This window comes from Ictalurus punctatus, chromosome 19, assembly GCF_001660625.3.
Source record: "Ictalurus punctatus breed USDA103 chromosome 19, Coco_2.0, whole genome shotgun sequence".
NCBI classification, from domain to species: domain Eukaryota; kingdom Metazoa; phylum Chordata; class Actinopteri; order Siluriformes; family Ictaluridae; genus Ictalurus; species Ictalurus punctatus.
This window is the reverse complement of record NC_030434.2, coordinates 14,031,011-14,058,666: the sequence shown is the minus strand read 5'-3', so window position 1 is coordinate 14,058,666 and position 27,656 is coordinate 14,031,011. Positions and strand designations below refer to the sequence as shown.

General features: G+C 39.5%; 1 protein-coding gene across 8 annotated transcripts; it reads left to right on the top strand.

Annotated features, from left to right (window-relative positions):
- The first annotated feature begins 269 nt into the window (after positions 1-269).
- Positions 270-27,571, top strand: LOC108279762 (ubiquitin carboxyl-terminal hydrolase 15). 8 transcript variants are annotated; one of them, XM_017494206.3, is made up of 22 exons: positions 272-405; positions 1,704-1,831; positions 2,081-2,211; positions 3,544-3,670; positions 4,224-4,369; positions 5,657-5,718; positions 6,177-6,266; positions 13,399-13,543; positions 14,566-14,739; positions 15,321-15,479; positions 15,705-15,929; positions 17,450-17,533; positions 17,613-17,707; positions 18,890-19,078; positions 19,227-19,315; positions 20,901-21,176; positions 22,265-22,335; positions 22,418-22,533; positions 24,716-24,865; positions 25,313-25,416; positions 25,523-25,611; positions 25,743-27,571. In XM_017494206.3, exons 1-22 carry the CDS (start codon positions 317-319, stop codon positions 25,962-25,964), a joined length of 2,961 nt encoding a protein of 986 aa, XP_017349695.1. In that variant the 5' UTR covers positions 272-316; the 3' UTR covers positions 25,965-27,571. The 8 variants fall into 8 exon arrangements, with proteins under 8 accessions (XP_053544494.1, XP_053544495.1, XP_017349697.1 ...); XM_017494205.3 differs by having other exon boundaries at positions 19,227-19,339; XM_017494207.3 differs by lacking the exon at positions 6,177-6,266 and having other exon boundaries at positions 19,227-19,339.
- Positions 27,572-27,656: the final 85 nt, after the last annotated feature.

Here is a 27,656-nt window from a genome sequence, read left to right as displayed (position 1 = left end):
CTTTTTTACCTGTCCAAGCGAGAGGTGAAAAATTATTGTGTGGGGACTCTTGGAGTCAACGCTCTCGATTCGCTCCGATTCGAATAGGAGTCGACTCTGGATTAGAACAGCTCTGGTTAAAGCACTGTGCTGTGTTCTATTTAGATTGTGAGTTCTAGCTAGTGCGCCAGTGTACAGAACTGAAGCTCACCAATCAAAAGCGCACTTCTGCTCAGTGGCCCGATGTTGGCTCCGATTGGCTTCTTCGTTCACCTTGACGTAAGACAGTGACGCACCGCCTATCCCATAATGCAGCGGGGCGAGGGTCTAAGGAAAGATGGCGGAGGGAGGAGCAGCTGATCTGGATACTCAGAGAGGAGAGGTCGTAACGCTGCTCAAAACTCAGCTCCGGAAAGGAGACACTTGGTGAGAGTTTAATAACATGCTTCCCTGGGATTGGTGTAGCTTCCGGCAGCCCGAGCCGCGTGATGACAAGCGCGACATTAGCGGATAAATAGGCGGAACGGCCCTTGTTGACAGCTAGCTAACGATGTAGTTAGCTTAGCCGGCCTGAGCGTTCGTTAGCACACATATTGATAGAGGGTTTCCACCCCCGTACATACGGTTTACTTAACCTATATTCACTAAACACAATTAGTGTCGTTATTAATATAAAAAAATACCTACTAAACGTTTTAAATGGTCTGTGTAGAAAATGCGTTAGCGCTTGTAACCAGTTGCTAGCTAGCTCGCTAACGTTAGCCACGTCTGTCATGGCCAGCCAGGGCGGAGACGGGAGACTGGCACCTGTCATCACAATCTCTCCCACAAACCATCTCGTCCTGTCAGTTAACGATAGCTTTACTCGTATGCACGTAGCGTGATTTTAATTCAGTCTGGTTTTAACAAGCAAGACTTCTGCTCTAAAGTTTCCCTGCTCTAACACACCGGACTCATCATCCCTTTAACAAGACGTGCATAAGGTGTTAAAGCAGAGAGACGCATATTCACATGTGTGGTGATGAGCTGCTTCAGGACCAGGACTGCTGGGACAAATGATGGTACTGAATGCACCTGCATGTGTTTCATAAACTGGCAGCTCCACTGTAACTGTAGGATTACAGCAACATATTGCTCGCAACTCGAGGACCATATTGATCTGTCTTACATTGATGGTTTTGATGGTTATTATATTAAGAGCTCATATATCATATCACTGTAACCGGGTTCTCGCTGATCGTAAAAGCCTTCTCAGAAATGTATGTCCTCTTGGATATCATTTTTTTTATTGGAGTGCACCGTGTGATCAGTTTTCACAGTGTTCAGTGTTGATGAGCTGCTTTTTGACCAGGACTGGGACAAGTCATGTATTTACCGAATGCACCTGCATGCACTGACTGATTAAACTGCAATGTAGATTTACAGCAGCAGCTCAGGCCGTTTGGTATTTGGTATACTAAAGTAACCCAGGTAAGCCTAAAACATAGACTACCTTGCTTGTTTTGATAGATATTATATTGTAATGAATTAAGGGATCATATGTCATATGATATCATATCATATATAGGCTATAGGACAGTTCCCGCTGATCCTAAAAGCCTTCACAGTAATGCGACCTCTTAGAACGAAGTGTGTGATCATGATCACGTCCATTTCTTCAGCATGCGGAGATTTAATCTTGCAAATATAAGCTTGTATTTATTTGTTTATTTATTTATTAACAGGTACTTAATAGACAGTCACTGGTTCAAACAGTGGAAGAAATATGTGGGCTTTGACAGTTGGGATAAGTACCAGATGGGAGATCAGAATGTCTACCCGGGACCAGTGGACAACTCAGGGCTCCTTAAAGGTCAGTCAGAGCTTCTGATTTCTTGGAACGGTGCTAAAACCTGTTTCATATTTACATTGAGAAGGTATGATGTCCTGCCTCAGCCGTGAGACTGCTGAGAATTTTTATATGTTAATGATAATAAAATCATGTCTGTTATATGCGTATACTTACATATTAATCTCATGACTCTTATGCAACTAGGTGTTTCATTAAAATGTACGCTCTAACCCACATGATTGACCGATGCTTGTCTCTGTACTGTTTTAGATGGGGATGTTCTTGCTATTAAGGAGCACCTTATCGATGAATTGGATTACATCCTTGTGCCTACTGAGGGCTGGAATAAGTTAGTGAGCTGGTATGGACTGACTGAGGGCCAGGAACCGATCGCCAGAAAGGTGTGTGTATGCGTACATTTGCGTGTCACAACGTTTATATGAAATGCACTGTGTTTTTCTGCCAGCCAATTCAGTTTAGTTCAGAGTTGAGTGGCTTGCTCTGGGTGTGTTAAATGAGGATGTTTGTTCTGAGCGAAGGCTGGCGGGGTTGTGGTGTGGTACTTTTCCATAGTTCTCCACAGAGTCGTTTCGTTCGTCTCAGTCACCACTGTACTTTTCTTTAGAGACTATGAAAAAAATGGAGAAGTTGCTTCAGCGTTACAGGATATCCAGCAATTACTCTGATTTTGCACTTGATTTGTGGCTCTCCTAAGGTATTAGGCGATACATATATCAGTTCCTAAAGTGGTGTGTGTGTGTGTGTGTGTGTGTGTGTGTGTGTGTGTGTGTGTGTGTGTGTGTATATATATATATATATATATTACAGTTGACATTAAGTCATGTAATAATGCATGTAATCAAAGTACTCCTAAAACTTTTCCATCTTTCTATGTTACCTTCGCCATTATCACTGTCTCACTTCCGCTTGAATAGACAGCCATGCTGATTATTAAAATTTACCCAGTCATGGCAGAATGGCTGCTTCTGGAGTTTCTCTTTAGCCCGATTGTTCCTCCCCTTTTTGCCATGTATGTCGCAGGGGTATCGAGTAGCCTGTGCATTTCTATTTTAAGAGGGACTCCGGATGACTGAAACGCTACATGGAGCGATCTGCTAGGCACAACATGCAAGAGGTTCATTCTTTTTCCTCAGTTTCAGGGGCTTCTCGCTTTTCACAGAGGCCGATTGGGATTTTGCCTTTTGCCTGGTGCTTGATGTGGCCTAGAGGCTGATTCTAGTCACCTGCATTTGTGTGTCCTTGTTTGGAAAGAGTAGGAATGCTGGCTGAGGTCAGAAAGAGACAGCGAGTGAGCGAGTGTGTGCTAGAACAAGAGCAGACCTGATTTAGAGTCGAATCGTTTAGCTCAGGCGATAGCTATAGGAGTCACGGTGTTAATTTATACACTTTGGCTGTGTTGAGGATAGTAAGTGCGAACCAAGAACGTGAGGCAGTTTATTCTTATAGTGTGTTGCTTCACTAGTGGAGGAGTGGTGTGAAATAAATAGTAGGGGACCGTTCAGCTGTCTCTGTGCTTGGTTGCTAAATTAAGCGTCACTCATTTACGTGTTTCAGTACAGTACTTGCTGTTATAGAGCAGTGACTTCATACGTACTGCTTTTTTGGTTGGGATTGCATATTTGCAAACATTTTCTACTGTGGGGCATTAATGATTAATAAACAGTACTAAATTTGCTAATTTCCCGCTGGCATCTTGGCTTTGCTCTCTGTAGGTGGTTGAGCAGGGTATGTTTGTGAAGCACTGCAAAGTGGAGGTCTACCTCACAGAGTTAAAGCTATGTGAAGACAGCAACATGGACAATGTCATCACTAGACGCTTTAGTAAAGCGGACACAATAGGTAAGTTTTTGTGGTCTAGAGACTATTTGGTGAATTTAAAGCAATCCAAATCGATAAAGTCACAGTCAAGTCATTGGCACTTTCTTTCATTTTTAATCATCTTTTTTCTTTTGCATGCAAGTGAATGGTGTGGTTTTTTCATCCCATAATTAATTTCATCCAAGATATGAGTGTCATTTATGCCGACCCTTTCTTTCTTTTTTTTTTTTTTTTTGCTCGGATAGCAATGTGCGCTCAGAAAGGAATCAGAAAGGTAGTTGTTATAAGTGTTATTATCATTAATTTGAAAACTCTAAAAGAAGTGTGAATTTTTCTAATATGGTACCCATTTGTGCCCAATTCATCAGTCTTCCAGTGTTCAACCACCTGGATTATTGCAGTTGAAAAGTATTCAAGGCTCACCTTTGCGTAGTTTCACCATAGCGGTATAAGTAGCCTGATCTACAGATTCCAGTGTAAAAAGTTTGCGTTGACCTTTTAGACGACCTGGACTAGACACACTACATAGCATGCCTGAATTGAGCGACCCCTAATATAAGTCTTGTCTCCTTAGACACTATCGAAAAGGAGATGCGCAAACTGTTCAGCATTCCTGATGAGAAGGAGACCAGGTTGTGGAACAAATACATGAGCAACACCTTTGAGCCTTTGAACAAACCAGACAGCACCATTCAGGACGCGGGACTCTACCAGGGGCAGGTAGGAAAATAATAGACAATGTAAAAACAGTGATGCACAAGTAGCACTGCATCTTTTCCTCTCAAGTACAGTGTGGTTTAGTTGCATCGTTTGTGGCATCGATTTTGACTGTGGCTTGCTATCTATGAGTGTGTCCTGTAGTGACTATGAATAACTTCTGTAATGTCGTTAATGTAAAGACATTAAATGAGGTTGGCACTCTTTCAGCTAGGAGTGTGTTGAAGATATATTATCGGGACATTTAAGGCAGGGGTGTCAAACTGCATTTTCTGTAACAGGCCGCATTATACATAGTCCAATGTCAAGTGGGCTGGATTTAAAAAAAAAATAAAAATAAATAAAAGTTTGGTGACCAATAACACGTCAAACATCTCCTCATAAATGTGTTCCTTAAAAAAAAAAAAAAAATTAATGTTGAAAGTGAAAGTTACATTCTGAATGCACAAACAGGTCGAACACATCACCATATATCACCTACAAAACGTATTTAACATTTAGTAGTGTTACAACCTGGAACTGAAGTACACTTCATTGGGATATTCTGTATATTAAATGGCCTCAAGTGAGATAATATGTAAAATGTATTAGCTTACAAATGAAGAATTACAGCTGCAGTCATAAGTTTACATACACCTTGCTGAATCTGCAAAATGTTAATAATTTTAGAAAAGTAATGTTGTTGTTGTTTTATTTAGCACTGCCCTGAATAGGCTATTTCCCCTAGCAGGTGTATACATATAGTCCACAAGACACAATAATAACTGAATTTACACAAATGAACCAGTTCAAAAGTTTACATACGCTTGATTCTTAATACTGTGTGTCGTTACCTGGATGATCAAGGACTGTTTTTATATTTTGTGATAGTTGTTCATGAGTCCCTTGTTTGTCCTGAGCAGTTAAACTGCCCACTGTTCTTCAGAAAAATCCTCCAGGTCCTGCACATTCTTTACTTTGACCCCTTTCCAGCAGTGTCTATATGATGGTGAGATCCATCTTTTCACACTGAGGACAACTGAGGGACTCGTACACAACTATTACAAAAAGTACAAACATTCACTGATGCCCAAGAAGGTAACACGATGCATTAAGAGCCAGGGGGATGCAAACCTTTTTTTTTTTTTTTTTTTTTTTTTTTTTTAAATCAGTGTAAATTGTTATTTAGTTGTTGATGTTTTTGAATTAAGGGAAAATGCAAGCAGCAGATCACAAGAACCTGGATATTGAAATTATTTTCAAAACCATACTTCAGCTGACTTGTGTGACTGAATTAAACTTTCTTTGCAGGTTCTTGTTATAGAGCAGAAGAACGAGGATGGAACTTGGCCTCGCGGTTCCTCTACGCAGAAGTAAGTGATTCACATATTATCCTCCACTGCTGTGTTTAACATCACAGGTCAACAGTAGAGAGTCAAATTGTGTTCGTCTCTCACTCATGTTCTGTCTAGATGTTTATTTAGTGGCGTTGAAGTCCAAGTCATACTACTAAAACTATACCGTGAACTCACTAATTCCCAGTGTATTTCCTGTTTTATTATTAGAAGAAGCTTAAAAGCCATCTTAGAGCCCTGAGATTACTTATAGCTAGTTTAGTTATTCTGCTACTCCTTCCTTCATCTCTTTCTTTCTTTCTTACTTTTTGTCATGTTGTGCATTACTGCTGTGTCCTGTTTATACTTTACTTTGAGTTGCTTCCATGGCCCATTTCATTATTTTAAAAAAGAAAAACAAAGAATAACAGCTGTAAAAGGCTGTAAAGGCTTTGCTTTAATTTCCTCTAATCCATGATATTCTTTATCTTTTGAAGGTCATCTGGTGCTTCCAATCTCTCTGCTTTACCAAAGATCTCCCCTTCATCTCTCACAAACAATCATAACAGCAGCTTCAGCAGCAGGAAGTAAGCGCCAAATTGGGCGTGGTTCAGTGGGAGGGGTTTATGGGAGGGTGGGTCTAATATAGTTGACGACATACCCAAAAACAGCATGGGTTTGGGTGTGTTTGTGCTCTTCAGAGCCAGCCAAGTACGCCAAATAGCCTCCTTTCCCTCCTCCTCCGCCATTCAGCAACAACAGATTTCTGCATCGATAGCAAATTCTAGTGAAATCTTTATATTGATGCTGTTGTCTTCAGTCTTAGTCATTTTGCTGGCTGAGTGCCAAAGGGAAAGGAGGGCGGGAACAGTTTGGAGTATTGGGACCGAGCTTGTGTGTGTTCATTTGCCCAGTTTGGAGTGTCTATGTGTGTGTGCTGGTTTCCTTTGCAGTGTATCACTGCGTAATCCTTTCTGGGTTTAGTGGAGGTTATTCCCTCTGCCTTACTGTAGCACACTAGGGATACTCATAGTGACACTGGATCTAAGGGTTCACAAGATCAGGCTGGCTTTCCTCCAGAGACAAATCCATGAGAAAATAGGGATCTGGTTAGGAACACTGGTAGATTAATAGATCATCAGATAGATCACTTTATTGATCCCAGAGGGAAATTCACAAATAGATAGGTAGTCTCTCTAAATGGTAAAAGAAACACATTTGTTCAGTTATGCCATGGAGTATAAATATTTAGTTAATATAAGGCTGCTTTTAGACTAGTCTTTTTTTTTTTTTCTTTCCTCTTTCTTTCTTTTTTTTCTCTCAACTGCAGACTCACATTCTACGTGCAAATCTATTGAAAGAGGGTACAAGGCAGGAAGAACACAAACATTTTAAAAAGTGCTGCCATTGACTGTTTTCATACCTTATAATAAAAATGAGTGATGCAAAGTGCTTTATTAAAAAATTTATTTATATATATATATATATATATATATATATATATATATATATATATATATATATATATATATATATATATATATATATATATTATTTTTTTTTATTATCTGACCAATCAGGTCACAGCTCAGTGGTGCAAGGAGGACAGAGTGCCAGTAAGAGAAAAATAGTTAGGCTACATATTAGGAAATCTTTGGTGTAAGTCTTTAGGGAATTTTTGCTATCCTATGTTCATGCTAGCAAGAGACTGCTCACTTGCAGTTTGTCTGGTGTTGGTGTGTCGCTACCGCTGTCACTTGTAGGCGTGCGCTGTCCAGTGTTTTAGTTCTTGATAAGAAACAGTAATAAGTATGTCAGTTGTATGCATTGCATGTTACTTGCTAGGCTTTGTACTAATTTTATTGACTGATTTATTAAAGCAAACTAACTGTAATGGTTTCAAGCCCTCTCCAAAGACCTCTACGTCCTTTCAAACCTTTTTTTGCCCCTAACACCTCTGTGCTGCTCTGTCACTGCTGGTGAGATCATGGATCCAGTTGTGACGAGCATATAGAGAATGCTTACTGCTATGGTGCTTATTGCGTGAGGTGCTTTTGTTGTTTGTTGTTGTTTGTTGTTGTAGACTAGTGAAGGTCTAATTTATAGGATTTCCTGTAAATGTATTATCTTCATTTTTGAGAAAAGATGGTATTTAACTTTTACCTTTCAGACTTTAAACGCTTGTCTCAGCTGCTGTCTTTTAATTTGACGTGTTTTGTAGATCTTGTTAAAGAATTTAGAAGGTGTACAGTAGCTTTAAAGCATTTAAGGTACATAATTGGAGCTTAAGGACCACTTTTATAACTCTGACGATGCATGTACAGTACCGTGCAAAAGTTTTAGGCCCTTTTTTTTAGTACAAACTTTGTTATAGATTTTTTATTTTATGACTTCTACATTATCAACTCAGTACAAACAATTTTTTAGATTCCCAAATGTTAGTTTTCCAGCAGAAAATAAATTACGTAAGAGGACACTTTTCAGACAAAAAATATAATGAAGGCTGCTGGGTTTTGCTGTAAAAATATTAAGCAAGTGCGATAGTCAAAGTCCCCAGAAGAACCGTGTCTGGTTCTGCAAGATGCTCAATAAAACTTACAGCTCATTTCCTTATAAAACTGCACTAATTGTACCGGACACTACTACTTTTTATTATGTTTAAAAAAAATTGTCACACCAAATATTGACTTTGTTTCATTTACTACTGTTTACTGTTCTTTAAATGTTTCTACATTTAAAAAATAAAATAAAAATTCCTTAATTTCATTACTTTGAAGGCATCTCTTCTCTACAGTATTTCTTTGCATGTGCTTAAAACTTTTGCACAGTACTGTATATTGGTTGTACTTTGGAGAATAAAGTGTACCTGTAACACTTTTTTTGTTCTCAGACTTGTGGAAACTGTTATCATTTTGTGTAGTTGAGAGATGATTAAATTTTACAGTACGTATAATTATTGTGAAGTGCTTACTTATTCAAAGAAATGCTATTACCTTAGATGACAGAAGGAAATGCTGACATTAAAAATGAGTGCGTATCAGCACATTGATGAAATGAGGATTTTATATGATCAGCACACACACTGACCCTCTGAGCTGCGCTTAAGAGACCACAGGTTTAGATTTAGCTTGTAGTGTTCACTAGTTCACTAGTTTGTGTGTCTGCCACTCTCTTACTCTGCTGCATGCTGACACAAAACCTCAGGAGGAGATAACATCCATATCCACATCTAAACACTGTTGGAGTGCTCATTTTCACCGTTTCACCATTTTGCATGCGTTTGACAAGGCCACCTTAAATATTGCCACTCTTGAGTTGCTGTCTGTATGATTGCTTTGTAAAACTTTTCTTCTTCTTATGATTCCTGTTCGTTGACTGTTTTAAAATCTTGAGTGTACAATGATGGTCTCATGTGGTGCAGCTTGTGCATTTTGGAAATTGTGTGTGGTTAGGAGGGCTGGTGCAGAAATCTGGGTTACCTTGGTGAAAAAAATTCATTACAGTGTGTTTTAAGATAAGGGCACTGCATTGCAGTTGATGCATGAGTACTAACATGCATATACTGGTGTTCTTTGACATTTCAACAACCTGTACTGGAACAGAGGTGATTGTCTTTAAATGAAGACCCATTGTTTTCACTAAACACTTACATTTACAACAAAATACAATTGACCAGCTGTGGGTTTGACCAGCGTCGGTTTGTTGGTGCTGAGGTTCAAACTGATGACCTTCTCATCAGTAGATCAAATCTTTAACCGTTGAGTCCATTTAAGCAGTTAACAGGGGGTTGCAGCATGTAATAGGTGCTGTGTGGAGCTGTTGGTTAGGGTAGTGGGTAAGAAAACAGTAGTGAGGCAGACGGTGAAGAAAGGTGCTAAAGGTACACTGTTGGTATGAAAATATTTGAAGCCAATTCTGTACTCAACTGCACATTGTGTAAGAGTACACTGGAAAAAGCCCCCTTTTGTTTTAATGGAACGTACTCACTTTCATATCACTTTATTTGAAGAGTAGAGATGTGTACAGGACTTTTGTTTTTATTAATCTTTTTTTTTTTTTTTTTTTTAAATCCAACTACCACCTGACCAGTTGTGATCAATCCTAGTGACCATGAGCAGGATAAAGCAGTTAGTAAATATGACTGTATGAATGAATGAATGGGTAAATCCTAATTTATAGCAGCACTGTGCCACATACAGATATTCTCCCTATCATAAGCAATGTGACCATTCTTTGTCTCGCAAGCTTCATATCTGGATCTGACAGTAAAAAAAACAAACATAAACACTCTGTTTAGTCTAATGATTTGAAATAGTGTCATGTGAGAGTTAAAGAAGCATTGAAGCTGGAAATGTAATTTGTATCCTGTGTGCGGTTGTTAACTGAAGCACAGTCTGACGACTCCTTTACTGTTACATTTCATCGTATTAATAAGCCAAAACCAAAAAAATAAATAAATAAAAATACATGGGTGCTAAATCACTGTTTGCTTTAAATATGGAAAAGAATTCATGTTCGATTAGTGAGAATTAGATTATGCATCCCATAGCACTTAAGCATGCACTGAATCTACAAAAAAAACCACCCTAGACTTCTACATGTACTAGCTGTTTTAGATTGAAGTCACTACAAAGTACTTCTGTAAGTTGCTTTACTTAAATCCCAACTTTTTATCATACAGAGGTGCTTTTGCTGTCATCTATTATTGGATGCCACCAATTAAAAAAAAATTCCCAGCTTTTTTGCTTGGGTATAATAGATTTCTAAATATTTGTTTACAGCAGGATTGGATATTTTACGCCAGATCTAAGTACAAATAAGTAGACAAATGGGAAGGAGCAGAAAGTAGTGCAGTAAATGTACTGTGTTTTAAATATCAATAAATCAATTCAAGGCTAAACCTAAGCTTTAGGCTGTTTTCACTCTACTCATTTCTTGTAGAATTAGGGGGTTAATCTTTTTTAGAAATCATACTGGTATTGCATTTATACACTACCCATCGGCAATAATAATAATAATAGTGAAATGTATGCAGTACAAATGCTAAACAAGGTAGAGAATGAATAATGTGAATAATTTATTTCTGCTCTTATGGGCCGATTACAACTTGTCCCAGTTGTTTTTAGACAACGTTACTCAGTTTACATAATCATATTACTGTGTATGAATATAAAAACAGTAAAGCTGTTGTATTCACAAAACAGGGATTGTTGGTAGACACTAGATCTTAATGTTACTATTGGAGAAATATGAGGAAAAATTGTCTGTTTAAAGCTTTTTAAATGCTGATTGGATAGTTGGGCGTGGCTTAGCCTCAGCTGTTGGGACTTGTTTAAATACTTGTCGCAATTGTGAATCGCTTTGGATGAAAATATCCACCAAATGTCTAAATCAGTGGACTCTAACCCTGTTCCTGGAGCTTGACCTTCCTGAAGATTTGCCATAATCGAAACATAATCCTGCCCACCTAACCATCATTGCCTTAAGAAGTTTTTGATCAACTAAAACGGGTGTTAGATTTTGGTTGGAAATGAAACCTGCAGGAAGGTAGATATCTAGGAGGAGGGTTGGTGACCACTGCTCTAAATGATTAAAGAAATACTGAGGAAAAAAAAACACAGTTGAAGAGGGACATATTGCTTTTCCTTTATGTGAAAATGTAGTACAACGTATTGCAATTTTAACTTGTTAACTTTGAATAGGTTTTGTTCTTCACCCTCCCCATTCCCACCTGACCGAAAAAAAAGCATAATGCTGTGATAACTGAACTACAAAAATTCACAACATTGACAGCCTTAGTGTCTGAAATCTCTCCTCTACTGACCTGAAGTTGACCGCACCATTATCCATCCTGACCAGTAAATTTCAAATGGAAAGAAATCACTATGTACTTTGGTACTTTAGTGTGACCGCAGTGTGCATCAGTTGTACACTGGATTTACAGTATCCAGGGAGCATGATTTGTCCACTGAGAATTCAGACAACCTCAAAATGACTGTGCCCCAAATAGTGCACTGTATGGTGAACAGGGTGAATTATGACACGGCGTGTGTCTCCTCTGCTGTGTCTCATTCTCAGCACTGCCTCATTATGCAACATCTTGTTTAGCAAATCCATTTAAAATGTGTTTTAATTATTCAGCACACCCTACCGTTAATATTCATCTTTACCCAACGCTTTTGCCCAAAGCAGGCATGGAGTGTGTATGGGGGGGAAATAGCAAGTGTTAATTGATTGGATTCTCCTTCATGTCCTTGTAGCAGTGACTACGTAGGCAGAATATCACAGCCTGTATTTGTTAGAATAGAATTGTTTTGTGTGCTGAATTGCAGATGTTGTGTCAGTCCTAGATGGCATCATTTGTGCTAAAGTAGCATCTAATAAATAATTAACCATGCATCTAGCAGTGATGTGGAACTGTAGATAATGATTCTTTTTGTCTTCTTTCCCTTATTTCCCCCCCTTTTCTGCATTTTGGTTCTTTATCTTTCACCCATTGCTCTGTTGTACCCCTCTTTGATTCTCTCCATCTTTGTCTGTCTTTGTTTGCTTTTTATCTCTGCATACTCTGCAGTCTTTATGACCTTCACACCGTGTTTTCTGTGCACTTTCCAGTGCAGTGTTTAGGCTAGTGTGCTCAATTACAGGCATCTCATCTCTGTATATTGGATTGTAGCACTCCACAGAAATGCTTAGTCACACAACAAGAGTGCCGTACCAAGTCTCATCCGGAGTGCTTAGCACCTGGATTGCTTAGCATACCGCAACACTCAGCTAGCGCTTTCTCTCTCTCTCTCTCTCTCTCTCTCTCTCTCTCTCTCTCTCTCTCTCTCTCTCTCTCTCTCTCACGCGCTTTCTCTCTCGCTCTCTCATTTTCTCTTTCTTTTTCTCCCCCCTAACCACCCCCAAGCTGATCATCCTGCCGACTACTGAAGCTGCTTTACTAGCTTTCTCCTGCTGCTGTTCTATAAATATCTCACCCCCCCCCCCCCCCCCCCCCAACCCATCTCTCTTTCTCCCCCTTCCCTTCATGCTCTCTTTCTCCATCTCTCCTGTTTGGAGCGGGAGGGACAGGACAAGCTTGGATGACACTCCTGGCCTGCAGAGCTCCTCTGCCTCAGCAGTAACTGGGAGCTGCTTTCTCCTTCACCTCTCTCTGTCTCTGTCTCTATCTCTCTCTGTCCGTCTCTCTCTCTCTCACTCTCTCTTTCTGCATGTTTGTGGGGGCATGGCGGCCGAGGGGAGATGCTCCTGTGCTGCTGGTGGTGCCTGAGGCCGGAGAGGCTCGAGAGAGTGCTGAGCGGTGACACCACACAGCCAGATCAATGGGACCGAGGCGTGCACTGCACCCAGAGGTCTGCTGCAAAGCCATATGCTTTCACTGGGGCCTTGGTGGGGAGGACGTGCGAGAAATGGAGTGCTGTTTGTAGTCACTGAGCATGCCAGATTTGATGTTTCAGCTTGTGTCTGCGTGCGCCGAAGGCCAGTTTGGACTGTAGGACGTTTAGGCATTTAGGAGGATAGGCATTTGAAGTAACCAGATTTGGTTATTTGTTTATGGGAACAGGAAACTCGAAGTCAGCGCTTTATTTGTGATGTGATGCAGCTTCTTTTTGGACCGTGCCCTTGGATGAATTGCTTCCTCTAATAATAATATTTTTTCTTCTTGTATTTCCCCCATCTGTTTCTCTGTGTCTCTCGGCACTTCTTTCACGGCAGTGTGAAAAACTCTAGCTACAGCCTTTCATCCTACCCTCCCTATAGCAGCTATGAGTACTCGGACCAGAGTAGGCACAGTGAGAAAGCAGGCCTGTGTGGCCTCTCCAACCTGGGCAATACCTGCTTCATGAACTCTGCTACACAGGTAGGACATGGATTCAGCTCCTTATCTCATTTACTACCTTCTCAGTACCAAACTGTATTTTTCTTTGCCGCTGCTGTGATACCATCAGTGGTGCATATTTTATAGCTTTAATATGTTTCTTTTACCAGGGAAGATGCATGTATCTATAATAAGCTTTTAGAGTAATATTTAAAGGTACATCAGTGGTCCTTAAGGTCCAATCTTAAAGGTACACGACATTCACATTTTCATTTGAAAGATACATACTAAAGGTACCCTTGATGGTACCACCCTAGTGATAAGGAAAAGTATACTCCACATGTTTCTGTTGTGGGGAAGCACACTGGAGATAGTGAGTGTGTTTGCATGTACAAGATAAGTTGTAACAATTTATATTTAAGCAATAAATTGATCAGTTTTTATTCACTAAATATGTTAAGTGGGGAAATCCATAAATCAGTAGCAGTCTGTTAGTTTAGCTGTCTCACTTCTGATTGTACACATGCACAGATGTAGAAAGGTGAAGTATGCACACACTAAATTTTCATTTGGTTAAAATTTAGGTGTCTGATATTAAATATTGAAGAATGTTTTTTTACATGAACACTTGAATAATCTGCTGGCTGCAGAAATCAGATCCGGATCTGACAGTCAGATAACGATTGTATTATTAATGTGCATTTATGCATGAATTGTGTTTTATATTTAAAATTGAATCAGTTCATTTTGTCTCTCTCCTAAAGAGGACAAGAAACGTGAAGTCTAATTGAAAACCTCAGTTGAGTATTAGAAGATGGACTGCAGTTTTTAAAGATATTGAAAAACCTAGGGATGCTAATGTTCCTTCAGCAAACAGGAATTTGTGGTTTCAGCAAAAAATGCCACTGCAGGGACCTGCAGGATGAACATTGATGCTTTTTAGTGCTGAGTGTTGTGATGAGAGAGTAGTCCGAGTGCTTGGGCAAGCAGTGTGTGTACTTCGTTTTTACTTCACTCTTACAGTCTGGCTGTTTCTCATTCTACCTTGTGTTTATGTCCTGCAGTGTCTGAGTAATATTCCTCCGCTCACTGAGTACTTCCTGAAGGACAAATATCAGGATGAGCTGAACGAGGACAACCCTTTGGGAATGAAAGGAGAGATTGCTAAGGCTTACGCTGAGCTTATCAAACAGCTCTGGTCTGGCAAATACAGCTACGTCACTCCTAGACCTTTCAAGGTAAGTGGTGAATATTTGAGAACAGAACAAATAAAGGATACTGGTTTGATTTTATTGTTTGTTCTTTTATATATTGTGGTAACTGCATAGAAATTTACTTTGGTATGTTATGTTAGTATGAGGGTTTTTTGTGGAAAAGATGTAACAGAGATCAAGATACTGTTTTGTCTCAAATTTTAGTTATGTTATTTAAAGATATATTTACAATTGTCTGAACAAACCAAAATTTAAATGATAATTGTTACCAGGACATCCTAATCTTACATGTACGAGACCTCATCAGAATGTTATACTAAACAAAATTAGTTTAAAGATAAAAGTTAGCAGTTTTGTGTAAACCAGTGGTCACAAACCCTCTTCCTTGAGATCTACCTTCCTGCAGGTTTCATCTCCACCTAAAATCTAACACACCTGTTTTAAGGCAATGATTAGATGGTCAAGTGGGCACGATTATGATTGGCACTAAAGTCTTCAGGAAGGTAGATCTGCAGGGACAGGGTTGGTGACTACTGGTGCAAACTAACCATTTGCAAGCTGTAGTGGTTCCTAAAGCAGCTAAAGTGTTGTGTCGGTGTGTTTAGACCCAAGTAGGGCGCTTTGCCCCTCAGTTCTCAGGCTATCAGCAACAGGACTCCCACGAACTGCTGGCCTTCCTTCTCGACGGCTTGCACGAGGACTTGAACCGCATCAGGAAGAAGCCCTACATCCAGCTCAAAGATGCTGAAGGAAGACCAGACAAGGTATCTCGCACAGCCTGCCTGTCTGCTCATAAATTATTCTAAATTAAAGAATTAGGTTTTGAGTCTTTACAACTAATTACTTAAGTGTTGTGTGTATATAGTATGTGTGTCAGATAAACACATGCTGCATACAGTGTTCGATATGCCCTCAAAGTGTTAAGCACCTTGTAGTTATTATGCACACATTAGTACTACTTGCACTGAATCCATGTATTCACTTCTCAGGTAGTAGCTGAAGAGGCCTGGGAGAACCATATCAAGAGGAATGACTCCATCATCGTGGATATATTTCACGGCCTCTTTAAGTCTACGTTGGTCTGCCCTGTGTGTTCAAAGGTCTCTGTGACTTTTGATCCGTTCTGTTACCTCACACTTCCTCTGCCCATGAAGAAGGAGCGTACTCTGGAGGTCTACTTGGTGCGGCTAGACCCCCTCACCAAACCCACGCAGGTAAATAATAATGCTTTTCCACCAGTACGTGCCACATGGCTCAGCTCTGCAAATTACACTTTGCAACAGCTTGATTTTTACATCTCCTACCTATGACCCGTGTAAAATTTATCATCTGGGTAGGGCAAATCCCAAGCTTCCTATAGTAGGGTAATAATGGAGCTGTGGTAAGTAATGTCCTACTTTGTCCCCTAGTGCATGACTGCTTGTGCTTTATTTATATATATATATATATATATATATATATATATATATATATATATATATATATATATAATTTATATAATTTATATAATTTGGTAAGCTTTATACTCAATATTCTCTGTGTGTTCTCTGAGTGTTCACTAAAGATTTAATTATTGTGACACTGTTTGAGTGTGCACACTGCTATTAAGTAAATTGCTTCTGTTTCCACTAAAGATTAAAATATTGTTCTCTTTGGGTGCACACACCGCCATTAAAAAAACTTGCCTTGTCTCACTGTGAGACACTGGACAACATGCTAAATGGAGACATGCCAGGTTTCATTTCAAAATGTTTATTTTTTCAAAAATCTCAAATAGAATTTTTCTACTTGTGCCTATCCCTTCACCGGACGATTACCTCCAGACAAACTCCACTTACTTTCATGGGTGGTATGGCATTATGGTAAACTGAAACGCGCATGTAGATAAGAATACAAATAATCTTGGGTTTAGATTTGTTCCCGAGCCATGCTGTTTGGTGGAGAATCACAACAAATGTGCTGCATACACTGTACATTAGTCACAACTTCAACCCTGTTGCACGACTGTGTTAGTTAGTTACACTTACATTTATATAGTGATTTTCTAACCACTCAAGGCACTTTACATTGTATGGGGGGAACACTCATTAACCACCACCAGTGTGTAGCATACACCTGGATGATGCAACGGCATCCATAGTGCGGCAAAACGCCCACCACACACCAGCTATTAGTGGAGAGGAGAGAGTGATGTAGCCAATTCAGAGATGTGGATTATTATGGGGTCATGATAGATAAGGGCCAATGGGGGAATTTCACCAGTACACCGGGGTTATACCTGAAGTCTTTTACAAAAAGTGTCATGGGATTTTTAATGACGATAGAGAGACAGGACCTGGTTTTAATGTCTCATCCAAAAGACGGTGCTGTTTTTACTCTGTAGCGTCTCTGTCACTATACTGGGGCATTAGGACCCACACAGACCACAGGGTGAGCGCCCCCTACTGGCCTCACTAATACCACTTCCAGCAGCAGCCTTAGTTTTCCCCTATCCAGGTACTGGCCAGACTCAATCCTGCTTAGCTTCAGTGGGAAATCCGACAAGAACTGCAGGTTGATATGGCTGTGAGCACACCCAAAGTCTGCGCTGGTGGTTTTATTGAAGGATATGCTAGTTGTTATGCTACTAATCTTTTTATTCCTTTGTCATAAGTGAAAAATCTAAACAGGCTGGCTTGGGAGAGAGTAGAAATGTCCACTATAATTTTCTACTATATATTTCTGCCTTTTACAGTATAAGCTGACAGTACCCAAAGTCGGCTACATCTCAGACCTCTGTGCATCTCTTTCGGTTCTGTCTGGAGTACCTGCAGAAAAGGTAAACAATCACGGATTCACTAAGTGTAGGTCATAAGGGAAGCATTACTGCAGTCAACTTATTTGCTGTTGCTGTTTAGATGATTGTCACAGATATCTACAACCACCGGTTCCATCGAATCTTTGCTACAAATGAGAACCTGAGCAGTATAATGGAAAGGGACGATATCTATGTGTAAGTATTCTATGTGACTAGATTTTGGTGAGCAGTATAGCCAGAAATGTAAACATTTATATGGCAATGCTTTGAAAATTTTGACTGTAGCAGTGTATGTGTGGTGACCTGAGAAGAATACCATGGTGAAGTTTTGGCATTTTACATATATATTTCAGAACTATGTATATATTAACTTTATATAAAATTAAATTATATTTACATATACTGTATATAAAAGTTCTGAAAACTTCAGATTTTCTTGAACTAAAATATTTTTCTTATATATCTCCCATGTGTCCCAGCCACAATTAAACCAAAGGTGAAAGGTAGATATTGCATTTTAAAAGTTTCTTTTCTGACTGTAGCGCAGCATCGCAGACATTTTGACAACCAATATCTGATTACAAATGGAAATAATTTGGCTTCAAGCCATTTCGCTATGGCACATAGCTATTCAACTACTTTGATCCTAAAGCCTAATGGTTACTCTGCAAGGAAATCACACTTGGCTAGTACATTTTTAGGTATGATTTTAGGTTTTAGGATCTTCAGGCAGAATTTTAGCCTGTTTTACTACTGCATTTGTTCAATTGGCTCCATACACAACACAATCATTTTAGAATGAAATCCTAGGCAAGATTAAATAAAAACATTTCCACATGGTTTTGTTAAAATATATTTATGGTTTCTTAAAGTTGAGGTGTATTTTTCAATTTCACTGCCAGCATTTAGTCACACTTACCATGGTATTTATCTTGGCACATTTTTATGCATGTGCTACCTGAAAACAATTGCTGAACTACTGCTTAAATTCAGTTCATTACAGCAGTTAGTGCAATATTGTGCTATCATTCAATATCACACCCATTAAGATTTGCTGCAAACCATTCTGGTTACAGATTTAATCCAACAACTGATGTATCACCATCGCCCACTCTTCTTATCCCCATGGCTGTTTGTGCAGCGCTTTTACAGTAATTAACGTGTTAGGGAAAATACATGAGCTGTCTTTGTTCTTTTGCACAACTGTGACAGAAGCATTTTTTAAATTTCATATTTTAATCAAATTTATTATTATAGTATACACCTCAAAGTTCAGGAAGTTTTGTAATACATACTTCTTGGTAATTTGGTGAGAGGTTTGGTATTAGCTGTATGAAATTGGTCGTTACTGCATGATATTGTGTTACTTCTGAACAGGTTTGAGGTTGGAGTAAACCGGCTAGAGGACACAGAGCATGTGGTGATTCCCGTGCACCTACGAGAGAAATATAAGCAGTCCGGCTACAACCATAGCAGCACACCCCTGTTTGGCCTACCCTTCCTCATAACCATCCCACGCACTCTCAGCGAGGAGAAGTTCTACAACCTGCTACTTCTCCGTCTGTGGTATGGCTCCCTTGATGTTCCATCTACCTCCTCCCTCTGTTTGCATGAACCCACCCCCCCACCCCTCTCATTTTCACAGCCTGATTTAATTTTCCCAGAAGTCAGCTTTAAAGCACAGGTAAAATATTTCTCTGTGTCACTGTTGCAGTCGTTTTGTGCGCTCAGCTATGGAAGAAGAGGAATGCGACGAGACGCACTTGTCCAAGCAGCACGCTATCAACGGCAATGCCACTAACGGTATTCTGGAGGAGGGCTCGCCCAGTAAGCATGCTGTTTGTGTGCATCCTTTAATCTCATGCCCTTGTGTTCATAGAAAGCATATTTATCAGTTTAATTACAAGCAAGCCCAAGCAAACAAGCACACTCATCTTGTGCTCAAGGTGCATTTTTACAGTGCAGTAAATTTATTTGTGGCATTATAAAAATTTTAATAATCAAACATGATTAATTCTGTTTGTTGCTCATGCTGAGTTTCTTGGTAGTAAATAATTTTTTTGGAGCAGATTTAGATAACATAAAGTCACCTTAGAAACAGCATCATTAACATTTCTGCTGACTCACATCTGCTTTCTGTGAGCTAAGATCCTTTGGTTTGCATTTTGTCTACATGTTTTATAAACTGTTGGAACATAAATCTTTACTGAAGCCATCGAAAAGAAAAGGCCTCCATAGCAGTAGGACAGAAATAGGCATGGAAAGTGAAAATCTCAACATTTTTAAATCTTCAAATGAACATACTATACAGATTAACTGTACAGATCTTCAAACTCAAATTTGTTTTGTATGAATCATTTTTTCCCCAGGGCTTTGCTACTAATAACAAAGCATGTATCAGTTTTGTTGTGAATGGACACAAAATGGGGAAAAAATGGTTAAGGCAAAGTTTTGGCAAAAACAACAAAAGATAATGAAGCTAATGTAATAAATAAGCAATGGACATCTGGGTCAGCCAAAATCTTTTCATGAATACATGCCCAAATCAACATGTACTTGCTTCAAATGAAACTGCTATGCTGCGTTTTGTAAAATAATTTCAAAGTGGAACTATCATCATACACTTTTCTGGTCCAGTTCCTTCTACTGTATGTCTGGTTTTCCATTCATCCCTACCTCTTGTCTTATGTGGAAAGATACTTAAATTTGCTAGAGTCTGGTACGTTTCAATAAATGTGGCCAAGAACCAGCTACTTTCACAAATCGACCGACATGGCAGATGACCAACCACAGACTCATTTACTCACTGCTACCTTCTGTAAACAAAACTTTGAAATAAAATTTAAATACAGGACATTTTTTCCTCAGTCCGGAGACTTTACAAGCTCACTGAGCTGTGGTGTTTCAAAGTTCATTTCCCACTGGCAAACCAGCAAAGGTGCCGACAGGCAATCAGATTGCAGCCATCAAGGTCTTAAAGTTTGTGACCAAACAAGTATCCAAAAGATATCAGATGATCCACTCATGGGCCACATAAGTGCTTGAGGTTAAGGAAATAGTGATTTGAGATTCAGACACCTGTCAGCTACACACTGTAATCTAAAAAAACAAACAAAACTTTACTAGACTGCATTTAAATCTGCATGACATTACTTAAGAATGGATTGCAGCTTAAAACCAATGTGTAGGCATGTATTTACATGAAAGATTTTGCATGTGATAGACTTTCATATCTAAAGTTGGAAATAGACACCACATATGTCTTGTCTGAGCAAATACCTTTGTAGGAATATTAAATATTCAAACTTATTATTATTATTATTTTTTTAAACTTCCGTTATATAGGAGTGAGAAACTGGTCCTTACAGAACAGTCTCTCTGATTTTAGGTGAAATGGAGACTGATGAGCAGGATGATGAATCCAGTCAGGACCAGGAACTCCCATCAGAGAATGACAACAGCCAGTCAGAGGATTCGGTGGGCGGGGACAACGATCTGGAGAATGGGGTCGGCCCAGAGAACACGACCAAAGGCCAGCAGCTCACAGGCCATAAAAAGCGACTTTTCACATTCCAGTTCAACAACATGGGCAAGACTGATCTGAGTTTTATTAAAGAAGAACCACGGCAGATCCGATTCGATGAGGGACACCTTCGACTCAGCGGTATGACACTTCAGCAACATTTAAATACGACATCATTTTAATAGTTATATATAGAGCTGCAACAACTAATCGATAGTAATCGATTATGAAAATCGTTGTCAACGAATCTCATTATAAAACACGCATGGGAGATTACCTACCCAAGTTGTGTCCCAAATTACATACTATGCACTATATGCTGCAGTCTACTGTCTAGTGTATGAATTTTAGAACGGTAGTATCGTCTCAATTGGAACAAGAGCGTTTTTTTACTAACCGGAAGTATAAGCCATTTTCCAGATGATGGCACATGACGTCAAACGAACGTAATGCGACGCCGCTAGCTTTAGCAGACACCCAGAGTCAACGTTACTTTTTATTCCCAACATGGCCTCAGTCACCATCAGACGGAGGTGTAAAAAGTCACAGCGGAAAAAAGTGTGCGACCTCCAAATCCTCTAAAGCAGGGGAGCATTTTATATTAAATGTAGTGTAGAAGACAGTAACCTGCAAACTTTACAAAGTGGAGCTAGTGTAGCACGGACATATGACAGTGATGCACGAGCACAAGCTTATGTTTTTAGTCAAAATGCTCCACTGTTTGGGAAACTGGTGCAAATTGTTTAAAAGGTTCAGTTTAAATCAAGTTTATTGTCATTATATACTGTACGGCACACTTGCAATGTAAATTCTGTTGTTTATTATAATGGAAGTGATTAATTAATAACCAGGCCGCGTTGCTCCTCACTCGCAGAGTAGACACGCTGATACACAGTGTAGCGCAAGTAAGATTTGTAATGTCTAATTAAAACGCTACAATCAAAGTAAACAGAAGTAAAATAATATGTCTAAAGGCAGAGAGTAACAGAAAACACAAGTTTTAGTCTGAAGTTTATATTTGTAACACTCAGTTTGTGAATTTTATTTAAAAAAAAAAAAAATTATATATATATATATATATATATATACACACACACTTTTTTAAAAAAATCATCCAATTAATCGATTATGAAAAGAATGGTTAGTTGCAGTCTTAGTTATATATCAGCAGCACAGGCATTGTGAACACCTCCAATCATGAGATACATCTTTTATCCTCTGCCTCACAGACAGATCTTATCTCTCCTTGGACTGGGAGCCAGAGATGAAGAAGAAATACTTTGACGAAAGTCTAGCGGAGGTAAAATTTGCTGAGTCATTCTTTTGTTTCCATTACACTGTTTATACTAGTCATGACCATGTTCATGCCTCTCTTGCCCCAGGACTTTGATAAACATGAAAGCATGGAATACAAACCTCAAAAGAAGGCCTTCTTTAAATTAAAGGACTGCATAGAGCTCTTCACTACCAAAGAAAAATTAGGAGCAGAGGACCCATGGTGAGACTGGGAATGCCCCATTTTCCCCAAACAAATTTTCATTACTCCATTACTTGAATATTTTGGTGTTTGATTCTCTCCTCTGTGTTTTGTACCTTTTCTGAAATAATACTTAAAAAATTATAATTTGGCCAAAAATAACATGTACACATTTTTCCATTTATTCCAAAACAGCCAAGACATGTTTGGTGTGAGAGGTTTGGTTCATTGATAGTTTTGACACAAGCAATTAAACAAAATGCCAAAATACTTTTATATACAAAGAAGAATAAAAACAGCTTAGAGCTATAACACTACCCAGTTCATTCCTAGTGTACATTTCCAATTTCAAACTTTGGGCCACAACTCCTACCCGAGTCTGATCTTTGTGTGGAGAAGGGTTGGTCAAGAGAATATGACCAGTAGAACGTCAGCAGCTCAGAGGCCACATAAAGTGAATATTCACATTTCAGTTCAACATGAGGAAGAAACTGATTCAGGGTGGCTGCTGCTAAACAGTGCACTGTTGTCCATTTTATAGATAGCATTGTTTTGTACAGTATCAGAAACCACGTCATTTTGGTTTTGTTTTTTGTTCAGTTCACTGTTGTTTAGGGTATTGTGTGCTAATTTAGTTTAGTTGGCATGGTGCTAAACTGGACACTGTAGGTTCCCTTACTTGTTAGCTACACTTCAAAACTAAAGAAACAAACTATGGACACGAAACATGTCTTAATTTATTGATTATATTACACACTTGAGTAATTTATTTTGCAAAACTACTGCTATAAGTAGACCAGCTCTTGGCAAGATGGACACTTGAGCAAATATGGACCTTCACTCAACTGTACATTCACTTAACACTTTATTAGTTACACTAAACTAATACTGGGTAGGGCCTCCCTTTGTTCTCATAATGGACTCAAGTCTTCATGGCATGGAGCGCAACACTCATAGAAATACTCCAAAAGACCGTCGGGCACCAGCAATCATGCCATGGTCGAAATCAATGAGATCACATTTTCCCTCATTCTGATGGTTGATGTAAACATATGGGAAGCCAAACAACTCAAAAGCTGGTCCAAACTGAGCTACTCAGAAGAACCACGCAGCACGGAATGAATACCTGGGTAGCGCAGCGCGAACCACTCACAGCGTGGACCAATTAATATGCGTGACCCACTGGACCGCACGGCATGGGCGGATTTTAACCGCAGACCATTTTGGCCTCTCAGCACGTTTCACGGCACCTACGCGACTCGCTGATCAGCGCAGCGCATATTCATTTGAATCAACAGTTCCTATAACAGATGGCACACAGGGCTAGGAGAATATTTGAAACTATTTTAAATAGTCCTAAAATTCTTTTTTTGTTTTACAATTTATATTCAAGTAAAGTTTAATAAATGCATAATGTTTCCAAAGTCAATGAGTATTTGTGTTTAATAATCGTGATCTCAATATTGTCCAAAATAATGGTGAATATGATTTTTGCCATAATTAAGCAGCCCTAGCGCGGGTCAGTGGGTCGCGCAGGTCTCGTGACTCGCGCTGGGAGCACCAAAATGGTCCGCGCAGCGCGTTAATACCCGCGCACGTCATGCTGTCCAGTGGGTTGCGCATATCACCTGGTCCGCCCTGCGCTGTTGAGTGGTTCACGCCACTATCCAGTGGGTCGCCCAGGCAATTGGTCCGCGCTGCATGGTTCTTCTGAGGAGCTCAGTTTTGACCAGCTTTTGAGTTGTTTGGCTTCCCATATTAACATTACCCGAAGCTGCCTACTCATATCTGCATGAATGTATGCATTGGACTGCTGCCACATGGTTAGCTCAATCGATAATTGCATGAATCAGGAGGTATACAGGTGTCCCTAATAAAGTGTTCAGTGAGTGTATATGCTTACTATTGTATTTTAGTGATCTAATTGTTTAATTGCTTTATTCATTATTAACAGTTCAAACACTTGATAGAGCTAATGTGTATGCCTTTTCATAAAACTGTATCAACCATTCAATCCATTTAAATGGTGTTATGAATATTTAAATATACTGTTTTTTCAATGTGTGTATAACTGGTCGTCTGTGTGTGTGCGTGTGCGTGTGCGTGTGTGTGTGTGTGTGTGTGTGTGTGTGCGTGTGTGTGTGTGTGTGTGTGTGTGTGTGTGCGTGTGTGTGTGTGTGTGTGTGTGTGTGTGTTATTTCAGGTATTGTCCCAGTTGTAAGCAGCACCAGCAGGCCACTAAGAAGTTAGACCTGTGGTCCCTGCCTCCTGTACTAGTGGTCCATCTGAAGCGCTTCTCTTACAGCCGTTACATGAGGGATAAGCTGGACTCATTGGTGGACTTCCCCCTTCGGTAGGCTCGTATAAGCTTAGATTTGCTATCACGTGATGATCTTAAAATATACATTTTAAGAAAGAACCACACACAATTAATATATGAGAATATTTTAAATGTTTGTGAAGAGATGTGTGATGGTATGATTCAGGTGAGTTTTGTACTGTGATTGTGAAAATTCATAACTCTTTGAGAGTGCATGATAATATTGTCCCACAGTACCGCTGAATGCTCCATTCTGATTGGTCAGCAGATGTAGATTAATTTTCTGTAATATCACGGTTCGGACAGTAGTTATAGCTGCAAGGCATATCGCTTGTTATAGAACTCCACTACACCTTAGGCCATATCACACCTCCTGTTGTTGATTAATTTCCTATAACATCTTACATCTTACAGCGTTTAATTCCATATGTACAATATTAATCTACAATTTGTTTAGCAAAGACCTCTGTTGTTCTTAAGTGACCTGGACATGTCCGAGTTCCTGATCAACCCCAATGCTGGGCCGTGCCGCTACAACCTCATTGCCGTGTCTAACCACTACGGAGGAATGGGAGGAGGCCACTGTGAGTGTAAACACACAAACACACACACAAACACACACACATGGTCACCAGCATGGGTTTACTTTAGTATACATATTGATTCACATAAATTTGTTGCAATCATCAGATACGGCCTATGCCAAAAACAAGGACGATGACAAGTGGTACAACTTTGATGACAGCATTGTATCGCCAGTCAGTGAGGATCAGATTGTGGTGAGAGAGCATTTCTACAGTTATAGTCAATTTTAGAATTATTTGGATTGAGATGTTATGGTTCATTTGGACATGAGAAACGGCTAGTACAAACCATCTGCCAAAATATGTGTGTGTGTTTGTGTTTGCAGTCCAAAGCAGCATATGTCCTATTCTACCAGCGTCAGGACACAGTAAAGGGAACGGGCTACTTTGCTCTAGACCGCGAGGACGCCGAGGAACAAGAGAACAGCTTAGCACAGGGGGTCAACGGCCAGAGTGACGAAGATGAAGACGAAGAGGAGGAAGACCTAAATGACAATGAGCAAGATGAAGAGCTGGAGCCAAATGACATTTCCATGAACACCAACTGAGGTGCGACAGACCTGGCATCGCAGGATGGTGGGGTCGGTCGTCTGAAGCCATATCGAGAGCAGCAAGACCAGAGAGTACCACAGCTGGATAGGCTGGGTGATAAGAGCCCTTGTGATTTTAGCGTCTAACCCAGCAGGGCGATGTTTATTCTCCCCCCTTTTTTTTTTACTTTTCCACATGGTTCCCCTGCCTCCGCTCCTTCTACACGCCTAAAGCTCTGATGGTGAAAGAAAGCCTGAACCGGCTAAACAGAGGTCTAAATGTGATGCCTGAAAGTCAGCAATGTTGCTCTTTCAGTTTCCTTCATTGTAGTGTGGTGTTCTTTTTTTCTCCTCAAGAGGCACATTTACAGGTTTTATCGTTATTTAACCTTGTATATAATGTTGGATGGACAGTGATCCTATGGGTTTTTAAGGATAGCGAAATTTCATTGACCACTCCATTTTGTTTTTAGAGCTAGTATTAGTGCCACACATACTGCAGAAGCGCAAGCTAGCGCTTCTTTCTGGTGTCCAATCTATCAGCTGCTCAGAAAGATGTCTTTAAACCAATGGTAAATGCATCAAGAAGCTATTTCTCTCATGTCAGAGCACTGATATGTAATGTAAAAACTTTAGTCAATTGTGCTGCTGTATGCCTCCTTATGGGTTTTTAGGGTAACTTAATCCTGGCAAGTAAGGGTCTCCTGACTCGGCTTTCTTAAAGGCATGACTTTTAAGAACCGTAGCTTTACCATTGCTTCAGATGTAAGTTTTGTTCTCTTTCACCATAGATGCTTTTTAATGAGATTATGAACATTTCGGTGATGCAATAGATTTGTCTCTTGCCTCCATCACCTCGCCTTAAATCTAATCTCAGACTGTTGCCTGTTTGCACAGATATTTGTTTATTTGCATTTCTCATACACACACACGCACGCCTAAGTAGATGCAGCCGTAGGTGCAAGCTCACTTGTTCATCTCACACATTCTTTAACATAACCCTACAAACACATGCTCTAGTGACTGCTGAAATTTGCCAGTTCTCCCAGAGTGGCAGCCAGAATGTATTTGACTAAGGAATTGACCTGTTTTAGATTGATGCCTTCAATGGAAATTTTATTTTATTTTATTTTAATTTTAATTTTTTGTTCTAGTTTTAGTTTAGGGGTTTGGGGAGGGTGATTGAATCGCCTTTAATATTAACTACACAAAAAAGTGGGGCTACTGCTGTATGTGCTTTGTGTAATAGGGCGCGTGGGCACAGGGATAATCAGACTGTGTGAGACTGACTGGTAGGCTTTATAAATAATGTATATAAGAATTCACTCTGTGAGTGCACATTTGATAAATTTATTTATTTATATGTAAGCATTACAAAACAAATGTATTTAAGACCACAGGAAAAGAAGAGAGAATATGTATCGTCCAGCAGTATAGAAGGGACTGGGCTTTAGGTCTGTTAAAGGATGTGCTATTGCTTGGAGTCTTTTGTAAAGGTAAACTCGGACATCCTTGCATGATGAAGGGGGTTTCAGCGTTTGGCTACACTTGAGTTCACTTGGGTTTACATTTGAAATGTGCATGTGTATTTATATACAGAACTTCAATAAAGTTGTGTAAAGTCTTTTGCTGCCGTTTTCCATTTGCGCATGCTGTATCAAGGTAAGTCACTATGAATATTTCCAATGCAATGTGAATTGTATATTTAAT